At 64.5% G+C, this 22,443-nt stretch overlaps 1 protein-coding gene across 1 annotated transcript; it reads left to right on the top strand.

The window, feature by feature from the left end:
• Positions 1 to 3,751: 3,751 nt before the first annotated feature.
• LOC135893297 (protein jagged-2-like) lies at positions 3,752 to 21,359 on the top strand. Its single transcript, XM_065421096.1, has 13 exons — positions 3,752 to 3,811; positions 6,081 to 6,383; positions 13,191 to 13,245; positions 13,550 to 13,804; positions 14,037 to 14,097; positions 14,943 to 15,073; positions 15,471 to 15,590; positions 16,527 to 16,640; positions 17,674 to 17,787; positions 18,783 to 18,829; positions 19,690 to 19,866; positions 20,294 to 20,396; positions 21,046 to 21,359. The coding sequence occupies exons 1-13, from the start codon at positions 3,752 to 3,754 to the stop codon at positions 21,357 to 21,359; spliced, it is 1,854 nt and encodes a 617-aa protein (XP_065277168.1).
• Positions 21,360 to 22,443: the final 1,084 nt, after the last annotated feature.

Genomic DNA, 22,443 nt, shown 5'->3' with positions numbered 1-22,443 from the left:
CCTTTCGCAGCGTTTGCTGGCCCCCAGGAGCCAGGACCCCGTCTTTCAGGTCCCTCCACCCTGCACTGTACCAGATCAGTCTTTATTGTCTGCCGGGTGCTTGTAGCCCTGTTGGTCCCAGGGTATTAGAGAGGCTGGGTGGGGGAGGGAATCTCTTTGATTGGACCAGCTTTTTGGACACCAAAAATCATGGACTGGGTCTGTGGCTCATAACAACAGTCGGTAACCCACTAACCCCTCTTTGTCCTACGATTGCTGAGGTGTTAGCTGCCTCCTTCCCCTGGCCTGGTCCCTTGCAACACTCCTTACATTAAACAATCGGTTCTGCCTGTTATTCGGCTGTGCCGCTCCGAGCCCCTTTTCCCAGCCCTGGAGAAAAGCACGAAAGCTGGTCTCTCTCACCACCAGAGGCTGGGCCAGTAAAAGATATTCCCTCTCCTGACCTGGTCTCTTTCGTCTTTATTCACAGCCGGGGCGATCCCCTCCCTATCCTTTCCTTCCTTTTCACTTACAAGCGGTTGCCATGTTCGTAGTCTGTCTTTGATGGTTTTCTGTTGACTTTTCAAGGGTGGACAGTCGAGCGATACATTCTCTAACGGGCTAGCCAGCGACGGGGGGCAATTCCCTCCCGCTCGACTGGGCCCTCCCCGAGACCTCTCATCCCCTGGTGACACACTTTCATTCGCAGGGCATAATTTCCTGTACAATTACATTATTCCTTAACTATCATCCGCATGCACATCTCACAATGACTATGAGTGGGGCCCTACCAAATTCACGGTCCATTTTGATCAATTTCACGGTCATAGGATTTTTAAAAATCGTAAATTTCAGGATGATTTAGTTGGGGATTGGTCCTGCTTTGAGCAGGGGGCTGGACTAGATGACCTCCTGAGGTCCCTTCCAACCCTGATATTCGATGATTCTATGATTTCAGCTATTTCAATCTGAAATTTCACGATGTTGTAATTGTAGGGTCCTGATCCCAAAAGGAGTTGTGGGTGGGGGAGGCCGGTTGCAAGGTTATTGGAGGGGGGGGGGGGTGTGGTACTGCTACCCTTACTTCTGTGCTGCTGCTGGCGGCGGCGCTGCCTTCAGAGCTGGGCAGCTGGAGAGCGGCGGCTGTTGGCCGGGAGCCCAGTTCTGAAGGCAGAGCCTCTGCCAGCGGCAGCGCAGAAGTAAGGATGGCCTGGTATAGTATTGCCACCCTTACTTCTGCCCTGCTGCCTGCATTGCTGGGCCCTCAGTCAGCCGCTGCCATTCTCCGGCCGCCCAGATCTGAAGGATAAAAGCACACAAAAGGCCAGAGTTCACGGTCCACGATGCATTTTTCATGGCCATGAATTTGGTAGGGCCCTAACTATGAGCGTGGGTAAGTTACCGGCTTCCAGCTGAGACCCCAGTTGCTGCCCCTTGTGCATGAATACCATGAAAGCAGTGTATTAGGTGTAGCGAGTTTGTCAGGTCTGAGCTGCCAGTTGGCACCCATGGGCTCTGTGTCACAGGGGCCCACCGCCACAGTCGCCCCAGTAAATTCTGGGGCATCCCAGCCATACTGCCCAGCGCCAATGCTGAGAGCAGGGGATTTTGGGTAATGTCCTACCGCGAGGCGTTGCATTGTGGGAAGGGGAACCCAGCAGGAGCCTAGCAACAAGAGCTCCATGGCGATGTCAGTGACATCGTAACAGCGGGATCAGGGGCCGTGAGTGGCATTCGGACTGGGGAATGCTACTAGAAAGGTGCCGGGGTGGGGGACTGGCTGGCCAGGGGGGCAGTGAATGGGATATGGGACCTTTCCCCTCTAGGGGGCTCCGGCTCTGATCCGGCCCCAGGGTGGGGGACTGGCTGGCTCGGGGTGGGGTGGGGAATGGGATATGGGGCCTTTCCCCTCTAGGACAGCCATGGGGAGTCTGCTCCGGCGCGGTCCATGCCACACATGACCAGCAGGGGGAGCCAGGAGCACTGTGCAGGGCGCTGGGGGATGCGTCAGGGAATTGGCTGCGTGAGGCCAGGGGGGGAGGAATGGGGGGACAGATGCTGAGCTGTGAAATCCTTCCCGAGGGGCTGGGAAGGCGCAGAAGGGGGCGGGGATGGCTGTAGGGGCGGGGGAGGGGCTGGGAATACAATCCTACTGGCCGGGGGCACCAGCTGCCCCACTTAGTGCTCCCTGGCCGGGCACTGTTGTGGGGAAGTTCACAGCAGCTGGGTCCCCAGTTGGCCACCAAACTCACAGCATTAGAGTTCTCAGCTGGGCACTGACAGGACACTGCTGTGGGGAAGCTCGCAGCGCTGGAGTCTTCACCTGGGCACCACTGACAGGACACTGCTCGGGGAAGCGCTATGTTTTTCTCAGGATCCCAAAGCACCTAACCAGTGACACTGAGAGATCCCTGACCCAGCACTGAGATGCAGCCATCTCTGGGGTGAGATGTGGCAGCTATTTATTCTTCAACCACACACCTATTGTCCTAATTTCTTTGGGCTGAGAGAGGGCAGCTGTTTCGACCAAGACTGCTCACCCAGCGTTAAAACACAGTCACCTCTAGGGCGGGGGAGGACAGCTGTTTGACACCCCTTCCCCTGCATGACAGTTTAGGACAGGAAGTGAAGAAGACTCCTGATGCCTATGGGGGATGGATGGATGGATGGATGGGGATGGGAGGGGTGATGGAAGGATGGACTGATGTGTGTGGGGGGGGGGGGTATGGATGGATAGATGGACCGATGCATATGGGGGGTGGATGGATCAATGCGTAAGAGGGGGATGTATTGATGCGTAGGGGGGATGGATGGATGGACCGATGTGTGTGGGGGGGTGGACCAATACGTGGGGGGGGGTGGATGCATGGGGGGGGGATGGATGGATGTGTAGGGGGGATGGATGGATGGATGAACAGATGCATGGGGGATGGATGGATGCGTTGGGTGGATGGATTGATGGAAAAGGGGATGGATGGACGGATGCATGGATGGATGCGTAGGGGGATGGATGGATGGACGGATGGATGGATGGATGGATGGATGCATGTGGGGATGGATGGATGCATTGGGGGGATAGATGGATGTGTAGGGGGGATGGATGGATGGATGCATGGGGGGATGGATGGATGCATAGGGGGGTTGAATGCATGGATGGATGGATGGATGCGTTGGAGGGATGGATGCGTTGGGGGATGGATGGATGCGTGGGGGGATGGATGGATGGATGGACGGATGCATGGGGGGATGGATGGATGCGCTGGGGGGATGGATGGATGCGTTGGGGGGATGGATGGATGCATATGGGGGGTTGAATGCATGGATGGATGGATGGATGTGTAGGGGGATGGATGGATCGATGTGGGGTGGGGGTCGGGTGGATGGATCCTGCAGTTTCCCGAAGAACCCCTGATCCCCCCCCCGGCCCGCTCCTGCCAGCGAGGGCGGGGGGTGGGGGGAGGAAACCAGCTTCCTCCTTTCATTAGCAGGGAAAGTTCTTAATGACTTGGCCGGGGGCTGGGCTGGCCCCACCCCATCCTGCATGATGTCAGGCGGCTCCCGGCGAACGCACCCGGCTGGGAGCCGCTCAGCGCCGCGGGGACCCGGCTGGGGAGGCGGCCAGTGGCTGGGGTGGCTCCGGCTCCTTTATGCCCCGCAAGCAGCGCGCTTGGGACGCCCCGGTCCTGGGGGGGCGGGCGGCGGCGGGGGGGCCGGCCGGAGGGGCAGGTGTGGCGGGGGGGCGAGCGCGCCTGGAGGCAGCCAGCCAGAGACAATGAGGCTGGGAAGCTGCTGGGTCGTCTGCGTCCTCCTCTTGCTTCAGATGCGGCCCCAGGTGAGTCCCCCCCCCCCAACCCCAGCCCCCCCTCCCCTCCGGGGCTGCCCTTTGTCTGGGAACTTGCCACTCTTCGGAAGCCTGGGTCCATGGGGCAGCCCTTCCCTGGCTTGGGGGGTACCCTGGGGGGCTGATCCCCCTGGCAGGGGGAGCCCACATCCCCCACAGCCCAGCGGGGGTCCCTGGGAAGGCCGCCCCCCTGCCCATGGGGCGCTTGGAATTGGCGAGGAGCAAGGGGGTCGCTGGCCCGGGCGGGCACCCCAGTGGGTGGCCTCCAGGCAGGGGCAGCTGAGGTTCGTCCCCCCCAGTCCTGTGCCCCCCCCCAGATGGGGTGTGGTGTAAGTTGCGGTGGTGGGATTTAAAGTTGACATGAGGGCGAATGCTGGGAACCCCGGCTGCTGGGAGCCCATCCAATGGGTCAGTCCCCCCTCCCCGCTCCCCTTCGGTCCGTCCACACCCATCCCACCCAGTGGGCCCAGCCCGCCGTGGGGCACCTGGGCCCTGCCTCGCCCTCGGGACGCTGAAGGGAATTTGGTGCTGGGGAAAGGGGGCCCCTGAATTCTTGTTTCTGCCTAGAGCAGGGGGGCAGCGGGGTGGCTGGGCCAACGCCTCCGTGTCCAGGCCGCTCCTTGCCCATGGGTCTGGGCCCTGCCCGGGCATCTCTTCTGGCACATTCCAGCTGGCATCTGTCTGCCACACCTGGGCTGGCTCAGTGCTTGGATGGGAGACTTCCGAGGAAATGCAGGGTGCTGCAGGGAGTCGGGCAGGGGCGCTAGGGGGTGCTGGCTTTCGAATGAGATGATCAACCAAGCTCTTAGTGACCTAAGCGCCCTGCCCGTTGCAAATGTGACCCCAGGCATCCCGCTGGCTAAATCCACTGTCACTGATTCCATTCAACTTCCCCTCCCCCGTTCCCGCTGCGGACTCAGTTGGATGGAGGCATTTTCCGGGCAGTCCCGTGCTGTTAAACAGTGGCTGCACCCCACCCCAGAGGTGGCTGCATCTCAGCGCTGGGTGAGGGTTCTCTGGATATTTGCTGCCTTGGGCCTGCTACTCCATCTAAAGGTGGATCCTGTTTCCTCGGGCTGGGCTTGGAGGCTGAGCTGGGGGCGGGGGGGGGGGCGCCACCGGAGTCTGGATCATGGGTTTGGCGTCTCCCTGCCCTGAGCTGGAAATGGTCCCCGGTCCCAATCCCCCCTTCCTCTGAGCCAATCTCCCTGGGAGATCAGGGTTTGAGTCCCGGCTCCTGCACAGGCTGGGGACCTGCCAGGGGGCCAGGTGGGTCTGCGGGGGGATGGGAGACACCCGGGGGGGGGAGCTGCTGAGACTCCATCAAAGGCCCAGGTGCCCCTCCCTCAGAGGAAAGCAGAGCAGAGGTGAAACCAGGCTCATAAAACACCAGCAACGCCCTGCTATTCCCGGGGAGGTTGTTTTCCTTCCGGCAGCGACGTGGTGGGGCCCTGGCGCCCTGGGGTAGGGCAAGATCTGGTGGGGTGGGAACATTCCCTGCCCCCCCCCTTTCCTCACACTCAGCTCGGGGCTTGCCTGGGTGGAGGGGCTGACGTGAGGGGCGCAGCAGTGGGTGCAGAATGCCTAGACCCACACCCCAGCCCTTAAGGAAGGGGGGGCTCTGTGGGATTGGCTCCGGGCATTCACTGTCCTGGGGCGGGGTCCTTAGGTACTGCATGAGCTGCCTGGGTGTCAGGGTCGGTGTTCCCCCCAGCGTTACGTGCTGCCTGGATGCTGCCCTCCACCCCAGAGGTGGCTGCATCCCCATGGAGTTGTTGCAAAGCCCCAGAACTGTGGGGTGAAGCCAGGTCCGGGACAGAACTTGGCATCCGTCTCTCTGAATTCCCGGGTGTCTCCAGCTCCTAGCCCTCAGCCTCAATCCCTAGTAGTGATGCCCAGCGGGAGTTCGCCCCTCACTGCTGTTTGCTTGGGGGTCCGAGATCATCGTGACACCCTCCCCCCCCCCCCAGATCACAGGCTTAATTCACCTTGGACGACAGCAGGGGCTGGCAACGGGCAAGGGGCTGCTGCTGTTACTGCAAAGGGCGTGGACATGCTGCTGCCCCCTGTTGGATGGAATCAGCACCACTGTGTGTCATGGGCCCTGTACTGCTCAGAGCTGGCAAGGGATTCTCCCTTCGCGCCTGCAGCACAATGGGCTTTCAGAGCAGGGGGGTTCTGAGCTCACAGTGAGCAGGAGGTGAGATGCGGAGGTGCGGGGGACTCTGACCCACTGTAACTGGCTCCTCTCCACTTCCAGGTCCCCGAAGCAGCTGGCACCTTCGAGCTGCAGATCCGGCTGATGCACAACGAGCGGGGGGTGCTGGCAGACGGGCGCTGCTGCCGGGGTGGGGCAGAGCCGCCGTGTCCCGGTGGGGAGCAATGTTGGACTTACTTCCGGGCCTGTCTGAAGGAGTATCAGCTGCGTGTCCTCCCTGGGGGGCCCTGCGTGCTGGGGGCCGGCGCCACTCCCGTGCTGGGGGGCAACACCTTCACGGCCAAGCCCAGGAGGGGCGCAGAGCATGCGGGCAGGATCACCATGCCATTCCAGTTCGCCTGGCCGGTAAGGGCCCCTGAGCTCTTCCACTGGCGGGCGGGGGGCTGTGGTGTCAGGCTAGGCAGCAGCAGCTCTGGGCTGAGCTGGGTGTGCAAGGGGGGAGGGTTTATCTGGCCTAGGTGTGCAAGGGGTGGGCTTTATCTGGTCTGGGTGTGCAAGGGGCAAGGTTTATCTGGCCTGGGTGTGCAAGGGATGGGTTTTATCTGGCCTGGGTGTGCAAGGGGTAAGGGTTTATCTGGTCTGGGTGTGCAAGGGGCAAGGTTTATCTGGCCTTGGTGTGCAAGGGGTAGGTTTTATCTGGTCTGGGTGTGCAAGGGGCAAGGTTTATCTGGCCTGGGTGTTCAAGGGGGAAGGGTTTATCTGGCCTGGGTGTGCAAGGGGGAGGGTTTATCTGGTCTGGGTGTGCAAGGGGTGGGCTTTATCTGGCCTGGGTGTGCAAGGGGTGGGGTTTATCTGGCCTGGGTGTGCAAGGGGTGGGCTTTATCTGGTCTGGGTGTGCAAGGGGGAAGGGTTTATCTGGCTGGGGTGTGAAGGGTGGGGTTTATCTGGTCTGAGTGTGCAAGGGGGAAGGGTTTATCTGGCCTGGGTGTGCAAGGGGCAATGTTTATCTGGCCTTGGTGTGCAAGGGGCGGGGTTTATCTGGCCTGGGTGTGCAAGGAGGAAGGGTTTATCTGGCCTGGGTGTGCTGGGGGTGGTATCTGGTCTGGGTGTGAAGGGGCGGGGTTTATCCAGGCTGCTGGATGCAGACAGCCCCTGGGGTTCTCCCAAGCTCTCCACCTGGGGCTGCTGCCAGTCTCCTGGGCTGCCATCCTGCCAGCCCCAATCCACCCATCATGCCTAGGCCTGGGGTCCCCTCCAGAGGCTCCATTCAGAGCAAGGACAGGTTGGGAGAGTGATCCTTGCTGTAAGCCGACCAGGGCTCACAGAAGGTGCCTGTTGAGCTGTCATGCCAGCTGGGAGAAACAGATGTGGAGAGGGGAGTGGGGTCTAGTGGTTAGAGTGAGGGGGCTGGGAGCCAGGACTCCTGGGTTCTATCCCCGCTCTGGGAGGGGAGTGGGGGCTAGTGGTTAGTGCTGGGTATCAGGACTGCGGGGCCATGTCGCTCAGCTGTCAGGCAATGGTGCGAGGAGGCCCCCAGGAAGAGGGTGGGGTCGAGCTGCGGACGGTGCTGTGTCTGGTCTCTCGTCTCGCCCGGCTCCCCGGGAGACTGTGGCAGATGCTAAATCTCTCTCCATCTGTATGAATTAGCGGGTGGCCCCGTCTGCTCTGTGATTTATCGATCCTGGGCTCCGTCCAGCTCCCGCCTCCCTGGGCATCCCAGCCCTTCGCTCTCCCGCTTCCGTTCCAAAACCACTTCTGTCGGGCAGCGTTATCAGGCGTCGCACGCAGCCGCCGGCAGAGAGCCCGAGACAGTCCCTGCCTTGCACAGCTCGCAGGCTGAATGCACAAAGAGTGAGGAGGGGAAACTGAGGCACAGCAGGGCAGTGGCTCAGAACCCAGGGCTCCCAGCCCACTACCCATTCCCTGGGCCAAGAGAAGCTGAACCCCATCGCAGGGGCTGGATCGATCTCTCTGCTTGTGCGTTGCCTGCCCTCATCCCTTCTCTGGGGAAGCTGGGGGGGTTCCCTGCTACCCTTGCTTTGGGACTCCCCTCAGCCTCCCCCCCCAAGACCCTTGCAGCTGCCAAAGGAACAGACTATGAACACACACACACACCCTCCCCCCCCCCCAGCTCTCTGCATCCTCCTCACACTGGGCTAGGGGAGCCACTGACACTATCTTGTACTTGCAAATGTGGCAACAGAACCCAGGCGTCCTGGCTCCCAGCCCCCACCCCTGCTCTAACCACTAGACCCCACTCCCCTCCCAGAGCTGAGGATAGAACCCAGGAGTCCTAGCTCCCCCCCCCCATTCTAACCACTAGACCCCACTCCCCTCCCAGAGCTGAGGATAGAACCCAGGAGTCCTGGCTCCAGGCCCCCCCTGTTCTAACCACTAGACCCCACTCCCCCCTGACCCCGAGTTGGTATCTCCATCCGGCTCTCTCAGATGCCCTCGGTGGAGCTGTGGGCAGAGGGCCGGGCAGAGATGAATGCACACAAAGGGCCCAGCTGATCTGTATGCAGAGAGGCTCATTCTGCCCACTCACTTGGCCCAGGCACCTCCGGCCGAGGGACTCTGGGAGCCCGTGACCCACCCTGGTGGCATGGGATTTCCTGGAGCCTTGGCCGGGCTTCGGCCCCAGCGGGTCAGCGGTCCGCCCTGCGTGACCTTTCCCAGGGCCGGGATCCAACGCCGCTCGCTGATCCCAGCGTGCCGGGAAGGGGTCCCGGGCTCCCGCAGCACCCACGCACCATCCCCATTCCCCACCGCCATAGGGAGAGGCCAGGGACTCCCCCACAGCGCCGCCTGCTGGGAAAGGCTGGGACTGCAGTAGCCAGGAGCTCCCCCCACACCCCACTCCCAATACCCCCTCCCCAAAGAACCCTCCTCTGCATCCCACTTCCGGCACCCAGCCCTAGCTGCGCCCCAGGCGGGTTTGAGTTCGTCGCCGTCTACTTGGCCATGGCCGCTGCTCAGCGCGGGGCCCCAACCTCCTTTACAGCGTGCCCGAGATACTGGCTGGCGGCACTGCCCGGCGCCCTCATGCCACGGGCCCCAGCGCTGAGTCACGGATGTTTATAGGCTGAGATGGGGGCATGGGCTGGAGGGGGCCGCGGAGAAGAGCCGGAGATGGGGCCTAGAAGCACAGCGCCCCCTAGCGCCCTGCTGAGGTGCTGAGACATGGGGTGTGGCCAGGTGAGGGGGGACAGCGCCCCCTAGTGCCCGGCTGAGGTGCTGAGACATGGGGTGTGGACAGGTGAGGGGGGACAGCACCCCCTAGTGCCCAGCTGGAGGTTGCCTTTATAGCAGTAACTGCTACCTCACCGTAGGACAGTGTCCCTTTGTGACGGCTCAGTGCAGGGCCAGCCTGCGAGCACACGCATGTCAGCGCACACGCGTGTGAGACAGGCCAAGGCTGCCCGTGCCCCACGGGGAGGGGGTGGGGCTCATCCGGAGCGAGGGCCCCTCCTTGACTCTGCCAGTCGACACGGCTCCCAGCGGGTGTCTCTGCTGGGGTAACGGGGGTTGCGCCGCTGGCAGACTCAGCAGGGGCCAGGGATTCATTGGGCTGGGGAGATGGACCTCCCCTCTCGTTCCCAGAGGCAGGGTCCTCTCTGCATCACGACCGAGGGGCACCAGCAGAGCTTGGAGGAGGGGAGCCCGGGGCTGGGCTAGCAGGGGGCTGCAGGTCGGGATTGGAGGGCATAGGCAGAGCTGGGGGGGGGGGGGACGCAGCAGGCTAGGAGGGGTATCCCTTGGGAGGACAGAAGCTGCAGGATCTGCCTGCCCTGGGGGAGCAGAAGACCCTCCCTGCCCATAGAATGATGCCCCCCACTCCCAGCCTCTGAGCCACCCCACTGTGGCGGGGGCTGCTGATGGACCCTGGGTGGGGCTGGAGCCCGGGGCCCTCTGCAGCGCTAGGCAGGCCCGGCCCTGCATGGAACAGGATTTCTGGCAGATGCCAGCCGTGGGAAGTGGAGCCCGTCACGCCTAGCCCACAGGGCCTGTGTGCCAGATGCTGCCCGGGAAGTGTGGGGCTGTGGCCCCGCCCCCATCCCTCGCCCACACCCAGTGGGGGAGCAGAAGGTAAATAACTTAATTAAATAACTTCCCTAATTACGAGGAAGACACTTACCCTGCACGCATCCCGCACCCTCGAGCCAGCCGGCAGGGGTGCGGATGTACCAGCTGTTATAGGCCGGGCTAGCGGAGTATGTGTGGCGAGCTTCCCCGCAGCAGTGCCCCTGCCGGGGCCTCAGGTGCGGTGAGCTGTCCCGCAGCGGTGCCCTGGTAAATGTCAGATAAGACTCATTGGAAACCAGCTCACACTACCAGAGTCCCTGGTTGGGCGTGGACAGGGCACTGCTGTGGGGAAGCTCACAGCACCGGAGCCCCCAGTTTGGCGCTGACAGGGCAGTGGGTTACAGCTACCCATCATCCTCTGCTCCAGCCGTCCCTGGGCCCCCATCTGGTATGCCCGGGGCGGTGGTGGGGACCCTGCTGTCTGCTGTCACATGCCCCCTCTGCGGGGGGGGGGGGGGGGGGTCTCTGTCAGTACGGGCAGGGGCTGCCTTAGCTGCAGGGGTGTTTGGAGAAGTGACGTGGGGGGAAGGGGGCTCATCTGGGGGAGGGGCCCAGGACAAACTGCATCCACTTTGGCCCTACATGTTGACCATATCACCCACCTCATATCCTTCCACCTCTAGGGACCCTTCACTCCTCCCCTTGTATCCTTCCACCTCTAGGAACCCCTTTACTCACCTTGCTCATATCCTTCCTCTTCTAGGGGCCTTTCACTGCTCCCCCCCTTGTATCCTTCCACCTCTAGGGACCCTTCACTGCCCCCCCCCTTGTATCCTTCCACCTCTAGGGACCCCTTTACCTACCTCGCTCATATCCGTCCTCCTCTAAGGGCCTTTCACTGCCCCCTCCCCCCATTTGTATCCTTCCGCCTGTGGCTCTCCCTGAGGCTGGGCCGCACAGACCCAGTTGCGCTGGCATCTTGCCGCCATCGGGCCAATAGTCCCGGCTCCAGGGAAGGGGAGAGGGGGCTCTTGCTCCCTGCTGGGCTGGAGCTGAGCCCTGACAGCTCGTCTCACTTGTGCCCCTGGGTTGCCTGACCCCTGCCTTCCCTTCAGGCAGCCCTCAGGCCTGGGAGCCGCCTCCCCGCCCCAGCCCTGCCCCAGCAGGGGTTTCACGCCCGCCCCCATCATGCCCCTGCCAGCCTCCAGCCGGGGACAGGCACATCCCAGGTCTCCCCACGTCCATGGGGAGGTGGGGGGGGTGGAACCCCAGGGAGGAGGGTTGGCAGCAGCTGGTGTGAGGGGTGATCACATATGGGGCAGCCCCCTTTCCTTCCAGGGTGGAAGAGGCTGGGCTGGGAAGAGCCTGGGGGGTCTGCTGCAGCCCCCCCCATACACAGGGCTCCCCCCTCCCACCAGGCACTGACCGGGGAGACAGGCAGGATTGCTACAGGGCCAGGATGCTGTTGGAAGGGGATGTTTGTGGGGGGAGGGGACTGGTCCAGGGGTCCCTGGGGTAGGAGTGAGGGGAAGGAAGCATGGTGCTCCCACCCCTTCTACTCTCAGAGAGTGGGGGGAGGGGATACCAGGCTGGATGGACCCATTGCTCTGATCTGGCACACCAGGGAGACCACCTGTGCGTGCGCAGGCGTCACTGCCCTCTCCTGAGTTCAATCAGACCTGCTGCTCTGCGTGTCACAGCCCCTACACTGCTAGCAGCTCGCGGGGAGTCTCCTTTAGTTGGATGGCATATGCAGCAGCTGACCTCTGTCCCCAGTGTGGTTGTTCCCCCAAGTGTTACAGAAGCCCCAAGGGGACGGGGGACCCCCCCCACCCCCAGCCTCTGAGCGTAAGCATAGATGGGGCCATAGGGTGGGTCAGGCTGGGAACACGCAGTGTCCACGGGAGGGGGTGGTGGCTCGGTGCCCAGCCGCCTGTGAGAAGGGAAATCCGCTCAGTCAGTTTGGCTAAAGGAGGCAGCGTCTCTGGCTGACGCCCTCACTGGGCCCCGGGGGGCATTGGCAGGGGTGGGGGCAGGGAGCCCCCCGGCGTGGGCCACGCCTGGAACATTACGTGGGCAGAAGGAATGTTTTGGCGCAGGCGGCAGCAGCTGCAGGAGGCAGCCGGGGATTTCTTCGAATAAAAGCCCCCAGAGCGACTCCAGACCAGAGTGGGGTGGCGAGGGGGACCCTCCTCTTTGCCCGTCTCCTCTCAGTGCCCGGGCCCCAGCCAGACACCTTCAAGCCACCCCTCTGGGCCCAAGCGCTGGCACCAGGGCGTGGCATGGGAGAGCCAAGACGGACCTCGCCAGCGCCCTGAACTCCAGGATCCGCCCCTTTGAGACATCTCCCGGATGCCGGACCTGAATGGCAACCTCCATCTGCTAACCCACCCCTCCACCCCCCACTTGGCATGAACAGAGCCGGGCTCTGCTCCCAACTCTGCTGCTGGCCTGTTGGGAGAGCTTGGTCATGTCCCATTCCCCCCCCCCCCCCCGTGCCTCAATTTCCCCACCAGTGAAATGGGGATGATGACACTGACCCCCTGGGGACTGTTGTGGTTTATTGGCTGTCTCCCATGCTGTCCTCCGTTCGTGCAGCACCTTGCGCTCCCACGCCGCACACAGCAGGCACGGCACCTAAGTAACAGTGCAGCCACCTCTGGGGAGGAGAGGAGACAATTGCCGTACAACAAAGGGTTGGGGGAAGGGACTCTGAAAATGCCCAGCAATCGTCAGTCTCCTCCCACCTTGGGCAGGAATTCATCGGCATGGCCTCCCTGCAGCAAATGGGAGGCAGAACTCCTGGGTGGTATCTGTAGCTCAGGGGTGGGACAGTGGGGGTCTAGCAGATTAGAGCAGGGGGGCTGGGAGTCAGGACTCCTGGGTTGTATCCCCAGCTCTGGGAGATGAGTGGGGTCTAGTAGTGATTAGAGCCGGGGGGGGGGGGGGGGCTGGGAGTCAGGATGCCAGCTCTGTGTGCCTCCGTTTCCCCAACCGTGCAGTGGGGTTAAGGCTCCCCACCTATGAGAGCTCATAGACCCTGAGACAGGAGGCGTTAGGTTGCAGAGCTGGTCAGTCTCACCCCCTGCCCACTTCCCCAGCCCTGGAACAATCGGGTCACAGGTTGGGGGGTGGGGGTCGGTCAGTGACACCTGGCCCCTCTAACCCTGTGCTTTGATCCCCCAGCGTTCGTACTCACTGATCCTGGAAGCCTGGGATGCTGACAACATCACCGGCCCTGGCACCCCGGGTGAGGCACCCCAAGTTGGCCAGCTCCCCCCCGCCCCCCCGTCCTAGGGCCAGATCAGAGCTAGCGCCCCCTAGAGGAGAAAGGCCCCGTGTCCCATTCCCCACCTCCCTGAGCCAGCCAGTCCCCCACTCTGGGGCCAGATCGGAGCCAGCGCCCCCTAGAGAGGAAACGCCCCGTGTCCCATCCCCTGCCTCTCTGAGCCAGCCTGGGTTGGAGCTCCCCGCCGGGAGGGGTGCAGCTGGTGCAGGGCGCATTAGGCTGGGACAGGGCAGTGACGGGCTCCCCTCTCTGGCAGGCGGGGGGTCCCTGGTGGAGCGGGTGACGCGGTCGGGGATGCTGAACCCGGGCGAGGGCTGGCAGGATTTCCGGCACCACGGGCGGGGCACGGCGCTGGAGTACCGGCTACGGGTGCGCTGCGCCCACCACTACTACAGCCCCGCCTGCAACCGCCTGTGCCGGCCCCGCGACGACTTCTTCGGCCACCACGGCTGCGACGCCGCCGGCAGTAAGGTCTGCCTGGACGGCTGGACGGGAGAGGAGTGCACTCGGGGTACGTGCCGGGGCAGGGGGGGCATGGTGCCCGCGGGGAAGGGCAGGAGATGGGAGGCACATGAAAACGGGAGGGAGGTGGAACAGAAGGGGGTGCTTAGGGGGACACGGTGCCCAGGGGAATGGGAGGGGGCCAAGGAGGGGGGGCATGGTGCCCACAGACAGAGGAAGGGGGAGGTGACAGGGGGCATTCCCTGCTCCTAACCCCCCCACCCCCGTCATTTCTATCACAGCCGTTTGCCACCAGGGCTGCCACGAGCTACACGGCTTCTGCGAGGAGCCTGGAGAATGCAAGTGAGTGAGAGGGGGCCCCCATCTGCCCCCTTCCCCAAACCTCCCCCATAACCCCAGGGATGGGATGGAGGGAGAGTGGAGAGGGATGGGGGGGGCTGATTGTGTGGCTTCCCTGGCAGGCTCCTGGGGGCCCCTCCCAGCCTCCTGCAGCCTCAGCCCAGCCCAGGTCTGCCAGGCAGACTCCCCTGGGCAGGACGGGAGGAAGCACCAGCGGCCAGGGCTGCCCGCTGCCTCCTGCCCTTTGGGGAGGGAGTGGTCGTCTAGGCCGGGCCCAGGAGGGGGGAAGCACTCGCGTCAGGTCAGGGAAGGCGTTTTTCCTTCGCTGACAAGGCCTGAGGGCTTTGCAGGGCAGGGAAACAGCCCAGGCAAACCCGCCCCACCCCATGCAGAGCCAGGGATAGAACCCAGGAGTCCTGGCTCCCAGCCCCCCTGCTCTAACCACTTGACCCCACGCCCCTCCCAGAGCCGCGGATAGAACCCAGGAGTCCTGGCTCCCAGCCCCTGCCATTTAACCACTCAACTCCACTCAGCGAGCTACCCTTGTCTCCCTGCCCAGCTCCCTCCCTAACAACCCCCCATATGGCATCGTCTGATTCTCTGCTGCCCCCTTGGGGCTCCAGCTGCCCCCTGCTCCGCCCATCCCAAACCCCAGGAACCCCCAGGGCCGGAGATTGCTGGAGGGGGTTGGTCATGAGCAGAGGCAGCCTCCTCCCCCGCTCCTCCCACGCAGACATCCCCGGGGTCCCCAGAGGACCAGAAGCCTGTGGCTGTTGCTGAGGGTGGCTCCGTGCCAGGCTGCCCCCGATGTGCGTCCATCTCTCCCCACCCCGGGTCTGTCTGCCCAGGTGTCACTACGGCTGGACGGGCTCCAACTGCGACGAGTGCATTCCCTTCCCCGGCTGCCTGCACGGGACCTGCACCGAGCCCTGGAAGTGCGACTGTGACACCAACTGGGGAGGGCTGCTGTGTGACAAGGGTGAGCAGCTGGGTGGCTGGGTGTGCCCTGCCCCACAGCCCCCGCCCCACAGCGCCCCCTGCTGGGAGAGGCCGAGGCTGAAGTGGTCGGGGGCTCCTCCCACAGCCAGGTCCTACCCCACTCCCCACAGCGTCCCCTGCTGGGACAGGCCGGATCTGGAGTAGCCGGGAGCTCCCCCCATAGCCAACACTTCTGCCCTGCTCCCCACAGCGCCCCCTGCTGGGTGAAACTGGGACTGGTGTAGATGGGAGCGCCTCCCACAGCCAGCTCCTGCCCTGCTCCCCACAGCGCCCCCTGTGGCAGGTTGGCTGGGTTCTCTCTCCCTGGCAGGATGGTGGGGCAGCCCTGGGGTCAGTGGAGTTTGGTTGGAGCTGAGCCAAGCCCTTCTCCCCCCCAGACCTGAACTACTGTGGCTCCCACCGGCCCTGCCGGAATGGCGGCACCTGCACCAACGCGGAGCCGGACGAGTACCAGTGCCTGTGCCCCGCGGGCTTCCGGGGCCGGGACTGCGAGAGGGGTGAGGGGGTAGCGGGTGCTGGACAGGGGGTGGGATGAGGTAGGCGGGAGGGGAATGGCTTGGGGAGGACCCCAGCTTCTCCACCTGTCCCCACGGCTGCTCTTGTGAGCTTTGGGGCACCCACGGGGTGCGGGGAGCTGGTACCTGGGCGCCCCATTGAGAGGAAGGCTCTAGGGCCCAGCAGCAGTGGCTGGCAGCCTGCAGGGGAAAGATTTGGGGTTTGGGCTCCTCTTGGGAATGGGGGGATGGTGAGGGGCCCCTGGTGGGGACCAGGGGAGAGGGAGATGGGGGCTTAAAAGAGGCCTGGGGGGGATGGAGCTACAGAGGTAGGGAGGCCAGGGGGAGGGAGACAAGGGGCATGGGGGTCCTATTGGGGGCTAAAGGGGCCTTGTTATAGGCCATGGGGGAAGGGAGATGGGGGCCAGGGATGCTGCTAGGGATTTGGGGGTGCCCTAGGGGAAAAGGGTTGAGGTCCTGTTGGGGTCCTGGGGTGCTGTGGGGAGTCGAGTGGCTGGGGAGAGGGGGATGTGATGGGCTCAGTTGGGGGGCAGGGGATCAGGAAGAGGGACTGGGGGTGAGTGGAGCAGAGGAAGCTGTGGGGGTGGGGTGGAGGAGGCTCTTGGGGGGCTGGGGGCCAGGGCTGACCCCGCTCGATCTCCCCAAGGCTCAGGTTGCCCCAAAGCACCGTGGGGCAGGATCCCTGACCCAGCCTGTCCCTGACCGGCCTTGGGAGGGAAGGGGCTCCTGCCTCAGGACCGGGCCTTGCTCCCAGGGGCCCCCCGCCCAGCCAGACATGCAGCATCGCTTGGCATGATGCCATGGCTGGAGGGAGGGCACCGGCCCGGCCGGGGGGCCCTGTGGGCCTGGCTCAGCCCGCCCCACTCACTGCGGGGGTGCCCGGGGTCCCGCCCTCCCTAACTGCTCCCTCCCTGGCAGGGCTGGACGAGTGTCTGCCGGAGCCCTGCGCCCACGGCGGAACCTGCCACCCCCTCCCGGACGGGTTCAGCTGCACCTGCCCGCCCCAATGGACCGGTAAAACCTGCCAGCTGGGTGAGGCTGAGCCCGGGGCACTGAGCTCGGGCACCCCCTCCTGCCCTCCATGCCCTGACATTGCCCCATGGCACCTCTCTCCTGCTCCCCACGCCCTGACACTGCCCCCTGGCACCTCCTCCTGCTCCCCACGCCCTGACACTGCCCCATGGCACCTCCCTCCTGCTCCTCACACCCTGACATAGCCCCATGGCACCCCACTCCTGCCCCCCATGCCCTGCCCCTGCCCCCTGCCCCATGGCACCCCCTCCTGCCCCCCACACCCTGACACTGCCTCATGGCACCTCCCTCCTGCTCCCCACATCCTGACACAGCTCCTTGCCCCATGGCACCCCCTCCTGCTCCCCATACCCTGACACTGCCCCATGGCACCCCCTCCTGCCCCCCACACCCTGAAACTGCCCCGTGGCACCCCCTCTTGCTCTCCATGCCCTGACACTGCCCCCGCTCCATTGCACCCCCTCCTGCCCCCACATGCTGACACAGCCCTCCACCCCCAGTCACCTCCCCTCTGCCCCCCATACCCTTGTGCTGTGGGTACTGCCCCCCTCCTTTCCTGTGAATCTGCAGCAGGGCGCAGAGAACTCTCCCCAGAAATGGGACCCAGGGCTGGATGTGCCCACCCCCCTGCCCCCAGCCATGCAGATCCAAGGACCCACGACCACTGGCAGCTCCGACCCTGCCCAGGGCCATAGAGGAGGGGGGTGCGGGTTAGGGGAAGCCGCAGCAGCCCTGTGGCGGGAGACGAGCTGCGTGGCTGGCACACGGGGCTGCTCACTTCATGGTGGCCAGTCTGAGCCGGGCGCCGGGCCCTGGGGGGCTGAAAGCCAATGCCCACTGAGTCGGGGGTTCCCAGCAGGACAAGGGCCCACGATCCCCAATCCCCGAGCCAAGGGCTGGACAGGCGCGGGGGGGGGGGGGAGGGACACGTCTGGCCCTTCCCACTGATCCCGCCTTCCCACGCCGATCCCACGAGGGGCCAGCAGCCCCCCCTCGACCGCTGTCTGCCCTGACCCCAGCCCCCCGACCACAGATGCCAACGAGTGTGAGCGGGAGCCCTGCGTGCACGCCCACGGCTGCAAAAACCTCATCGGGGGCTACTTCTGTGACTGCCTGGAGGGCTGGACTGGCCCCAACTGCGAGACCAGTAAGAGAGCGACCAGTGGGCCCTGGCTGGGGGGGGGGGGGCGGGGGGCAGGGGCCGAGCCGGGGGGCGGGAAGGGGCACAGCCTAGGTGTGGCCAGGAGAGGGTGGCTGGGACTTGGCCGTGGCCAAGAGAGGGCAGAGCTGGGCTGTGGCCAGGAGAGGGCAGGACCGGGCCATGGCTGGGAGGGGGCAGGGCAGGGCCCTGGCTGGGAGGGTGGTGGAGTTGGACCAGGAGGAAGCGGACCCCGGCTATCCAAGCTCACAGTCCGTACAGGGACAGGCCTTTGGGGGGCTTAAGTGCTGCCTTGGAGGGGCCTGATTCCCAGCCCCCCCCCCCCCCGCTGGGGGTGAAAGTGCAGAGGGCTTTACTCCCTCTTTGCTCTCCCCGTATTCTGGGTCCTGCCTGGCCCCAGGGTTATTTGGAGCAGCCCCTATGGGCCCTGGGGGGCAGGGAATAGCCCCAGCACCGTGCGTCCCAGCCACCCCCCTGCACCAGGGGGCTAGGATCAGAGCCATTACACCCACTCCTCACCAGCTCAGGGGGTCCCAGGGGGCTGCTCCCACCTCCTTTCCGCTATGGGAGGGGGCTTGAGCGTGACCGAGAATCGGGCCCCTCGTTCCCAAGCCCCCAGGCCGTTGCCCCTGGCTGGTGCTAATCGATCCCACCACTAGGGAGCAACACACACACACACACACAGAATTGGATGGGGCATGTGAGTTGCCGGTTTGAATCCTGCCCTAGCCGGTAGGGGCCCAAAGCTGCCGGCTGGTCCGTACCCCCGCCCCCGGCTGGGATGCAGTGGGAGAGCCCTGCCAGATCCCTGGGGACCAAGGGGGTGGGTCCCAGTGCCCCATGATGATGGCTTGCAGCTGATACCCCTGCCATGGTGAGCTGGGGCTGCAAGGCAGATGGGGTGCTCAGCTTGCTCCCCAGGATGCCCCCCCCCCCAGCGCTGCCTTGTCTCTCCATGACCCCCGGCTCCTCTCCACCTGCAGGAGACGACGGCTGCCAGGGGCGGTGCCGCAATGGGGGGCAGTGCCAGGTGGGTGTGCGCCCCTCGGACGCGCCGGCCGCAGGACTCACCCCTCCCCACCCCAAGAGCAGAACAGCGACGTTCCCACTGCAGCCTGGGCCAGGGAAACGGAGGGTCCCCAGAGAATGTGCAGAGCCACCGTGGGGAGGGGACAGACACGGGGAGCCCCCAAACAGTGATGGGGGAGGGGCATGGATACTGGGGGGCCCTCAAAGGCTGGTGGGGGGTGGGGATGGACACAGGGGCAACCCCAAAGGCTGGTGGGGGGTGGGCAAAGATATTGGGGGTGACCCCAAAGGCTGGTGGGGAGAGGGGATGGATTTGGGGGGACCCCAGAGGCTGGTGTGGAGAGAGGATAGACACATGGGGGAATCCAAAGGCTGGGGGGAGAGGGCACAGACACATGAAGGACCTCATAGGCTGGGCGTGGGAAGGGGATGGACACGGGGGGACCCCAAATGCTGGTGGGGGGTTGGGATGGATATTGGGGGACCCCAAATGGGGGACCCCAAATGGTGATGGGGAAGGGGATGGATTGGGGGGACCCCAAAGGCTGGGGGGAGAGGGGATGGATTTGGGGGGACCCCAAAGGCTGATGGCCGTGGATACTCATGGTGCCCCATCCCCCTGCTGCTGGGGGGTGGGAACGTGAATGTGCATTGCCCTGAACTGGCCACCCCCCAGCCCCTGAGGTCGGGGTGCTGCCAGCGCCCCGAGCCCCCTCCTGCCGTAGTGGCCCGTGACTGTCCGGTTGCCCCTTGGGGTCTGGGAGGCTCCGTTGCCATGTCGCTGAGCGGTCTCGTCGCCATGGGGAGCTGGTCTCTGCTATGCCAATGCTCCTCCTCCCCCCTCTCCACTGTCCCCCGCAGGTGGTGGGTACCGGGCACGTGTGCTCCTGCCCCACTGGCTACACGGGCACGGCCTGCGAGACGGAGCTGAGCGGCTGCGCCAGCACCCCCTGCCAGCACGGAGCACGCTGCCAGGAGACGCCAGGGCAGGGGGTGGCATGTAGCTGCCCGCCTGGCCTCAGCGGGCCCTTCTGCGAGGTGAGGGCCGCCGGGATCCGCGGGGGTGCCGTGAGGAGAGGCAGGAGCCATGTCAGAGATGGGAGGGAAGTGGGGGCTAGAGGTTAGCGCCGGGGGGAGGGGCTGGGAGCCAGGACTCCTGGGTTCTATTGCTCTGCCGCTGGTTCCCCCACATGACCCTCTGCAAGTCACATCCCACCCCCAAAAAACCCGCCTTTGTGCCTCTGTTTCTCCCCTCTACAAATCGGGGACTGTGATCTGGTCCCACGCAGGCTGTACGGTTTCAGTGGGCCAAATCCAGTCCGGGGGGGGACACTGGATCAGGCCACTGGGGCTGCACCGACCACAGGCCCCCTGGCCTGGCAATCTCCCTGCCCACCCCCACCCCGCAGCGTGGTGCCAGCCAGGTCGTGCTGGGCCCTGCTAGCTCTGCTCTCCCTGTCCCTAGGTCTGGCTGGATCTCTGCTCCCCGAACCCCTGCCCCAGAGGGGCTTCATGCCTGGGTAGGGCAGGCAGCTACGTGTGCTCCTGCCCGGAGGGGGGCTGCGCAGGTATGGACGGGCGTGGGAAGTGGGGGTTTAACCTGCTCCTTATTGGCAGCTACTATGGGGATAGTTGCGGGGGGGGGGGGGAAGGGGGCAGCTCTGGTTCGTGACAGGTGGGGGAGGGGCAGGGAGGTTCGGATGTGGGAGGGGGCAGGGAATTTTGGGAATGGTGCCAGGGCATGGGAGGGGCACATCCCAGGGCAGGGGGAGGAGGGCGGGCACCATGCCAGGCAGAGGGGCAGGGCCGGCTCCAGCACCAGCTTGGCAAGCAGGGGCTTGGGGCGGCCACTTCGGAGAGGGGCGGCACGTCCAGCTATTTGGCGGCAATTCGGCGGACGGTCCCTCACTCCCGCTGGGAGCGAAGGACCTCCCGCCGAATTGCCGCTGCAGATCGCGATCGCAGCTTTTTTTTGGGGGGGGGGGGGAGGGAGGGCTACTTGGGGCGGCCAAAACCCTGGAGCCGGCCCTGGGGGGTGGGGGCTGGGGAGGGGACGACAGGACCCGGCTGGTGCCGTGGCAGGGAGGGATGGATCGAGGAGCTATCTCAGGGTGGGGGGAAGGCTGGGCATGGGGCAAAGGCCCGGGGCTGGGGTTTCAGGGGGCGGCTGGCACTGTGGGCCTGGCATTCCCTGCTCACCGCTCTCTCCTCCCGCAGAGGCCGCCGGCCAGACCCTGCTCTATGCCCTGCTGCCCCTGATGCTGTTGCCTCTCCTGGCCGCCCTGCTCTGCGCCCCCCTGGCACTGTGGACCCGCCGGAAAGGCCGGGCGCTGCCCCCGCAGGAGCTGCTGGCCAACAACGCCCCACACCTCATCCACAATGCCACCCGGGGGGACCACGGCCAGCCCCTGGACAAGGGGGGGCTGCCCTTCCCCCCGCCCCGCGGCCTCCCCAAGACGGACATCTCCAACCTGGAGAGAGCCAAGTTCAACGGACTCAACGTGCTGGCCGGCCTGGAGCCCAAGCTCTGATCCAGCGTGGGGGGAGAGCGGGCTGGACCCACGTTGCCCCCCAATGCCGCGGTATAAGGGGACCGGGGTGGGGCTCGGCCCTGCACTGGGGACCCTCATGCCCCCTGATTCCCCCCAGCTCTGCTAAAGCACCTTAACCGCCCCTCCGTGCCAGGGGGGCACATTCGCTCTCCTCGCCCCACCAGGCCAGCGTGGGTCAAACCCCGAGGGGCGCCCCCTGGAGGGGGGGTAATTCAGATCAGCCGGCTGAGGCTGCCCCAGTTCATCACACAGGTGGAAGCTCGCCCGGGGATGGGAACCGGATGCCCCTGGTAGCTGGGTCACCACCTCGAAGGAGCCTGGCCTGCCAGCGATCTGCAGCCGGGGGTGGGCGCTGTACCCCTGCCAGCTGCTCCAGCGCAAGGTAACAGGCTGGCTGGCGAGGATTCCCTGCGTTGGCCAGCGAGCTGCACGACGGAAGTGGAATGGGCACAAGGGAAACTCAACTGGTATATTGTGGGCAACTGGCTGGCTTGGGGGATGGGACACGGGGCCTTTCCCCTCTAGAGGCACCAGCTCCGTTCCCCCTGAAATTCATTCCCATTGTCAGCGTGAAGCAAGTTTGCAGGACTCAGCCCTGTTCCTAGCGGGACCAGTCTCCACATCCCTCCTGTTCAGCCCTCACTCCGGTGTCTGTGCTCCATGAACGGAGACCAGATCTGCCCACACCCAGGAGCTCCGAGCCCCACCATCCACCCCCGCCCATCACCCAGCCCAGCCCCGTCTGCTTCTGTTCTGAGAAGTGCGTTGGTCCCGCGCTAGGCCCCTCTGTCTTCGAGCCACCCACCTGGGAAGGAGTAGCTGGGGCTGGAGGGAAAATTTCCATCTAAATCGTTTTTCTCTAGAGGAAATTGGGTTTTCAACCAAAGGAAATTTGTCTTGAAAAGCACCTGCTCCCCAGGGAAGATGCCACAAAAATCAAACACCCAGACACCAAAATATTTCAATTTAGATGTGGCACCCCAGTTCCTCATGGGAGTCATAGTTCAGTTGCCGCATGCTTCTCTTCTCTATGGGCTGGGCTTTGCGATTGGAATATATTTCC

This window comes from Emys orbicularis, chromosome 21 (assembly GCF_028017835.1).
Source record: "Emys orbicularis isolate rEmyOrb1 chromosome 21, rEmyOrb1.hap1, whole genome shotgun sequence".
Lineage (NCBI taxonomy): Eukaryota > Metazoa > Chordata > Testudines > Emydidae > Emys > Emys orbicularis.
Note: the sequence above shows the minus strand (reverse complement) of the source record. Positions and strands in the feature narration are given on the sequence as shown.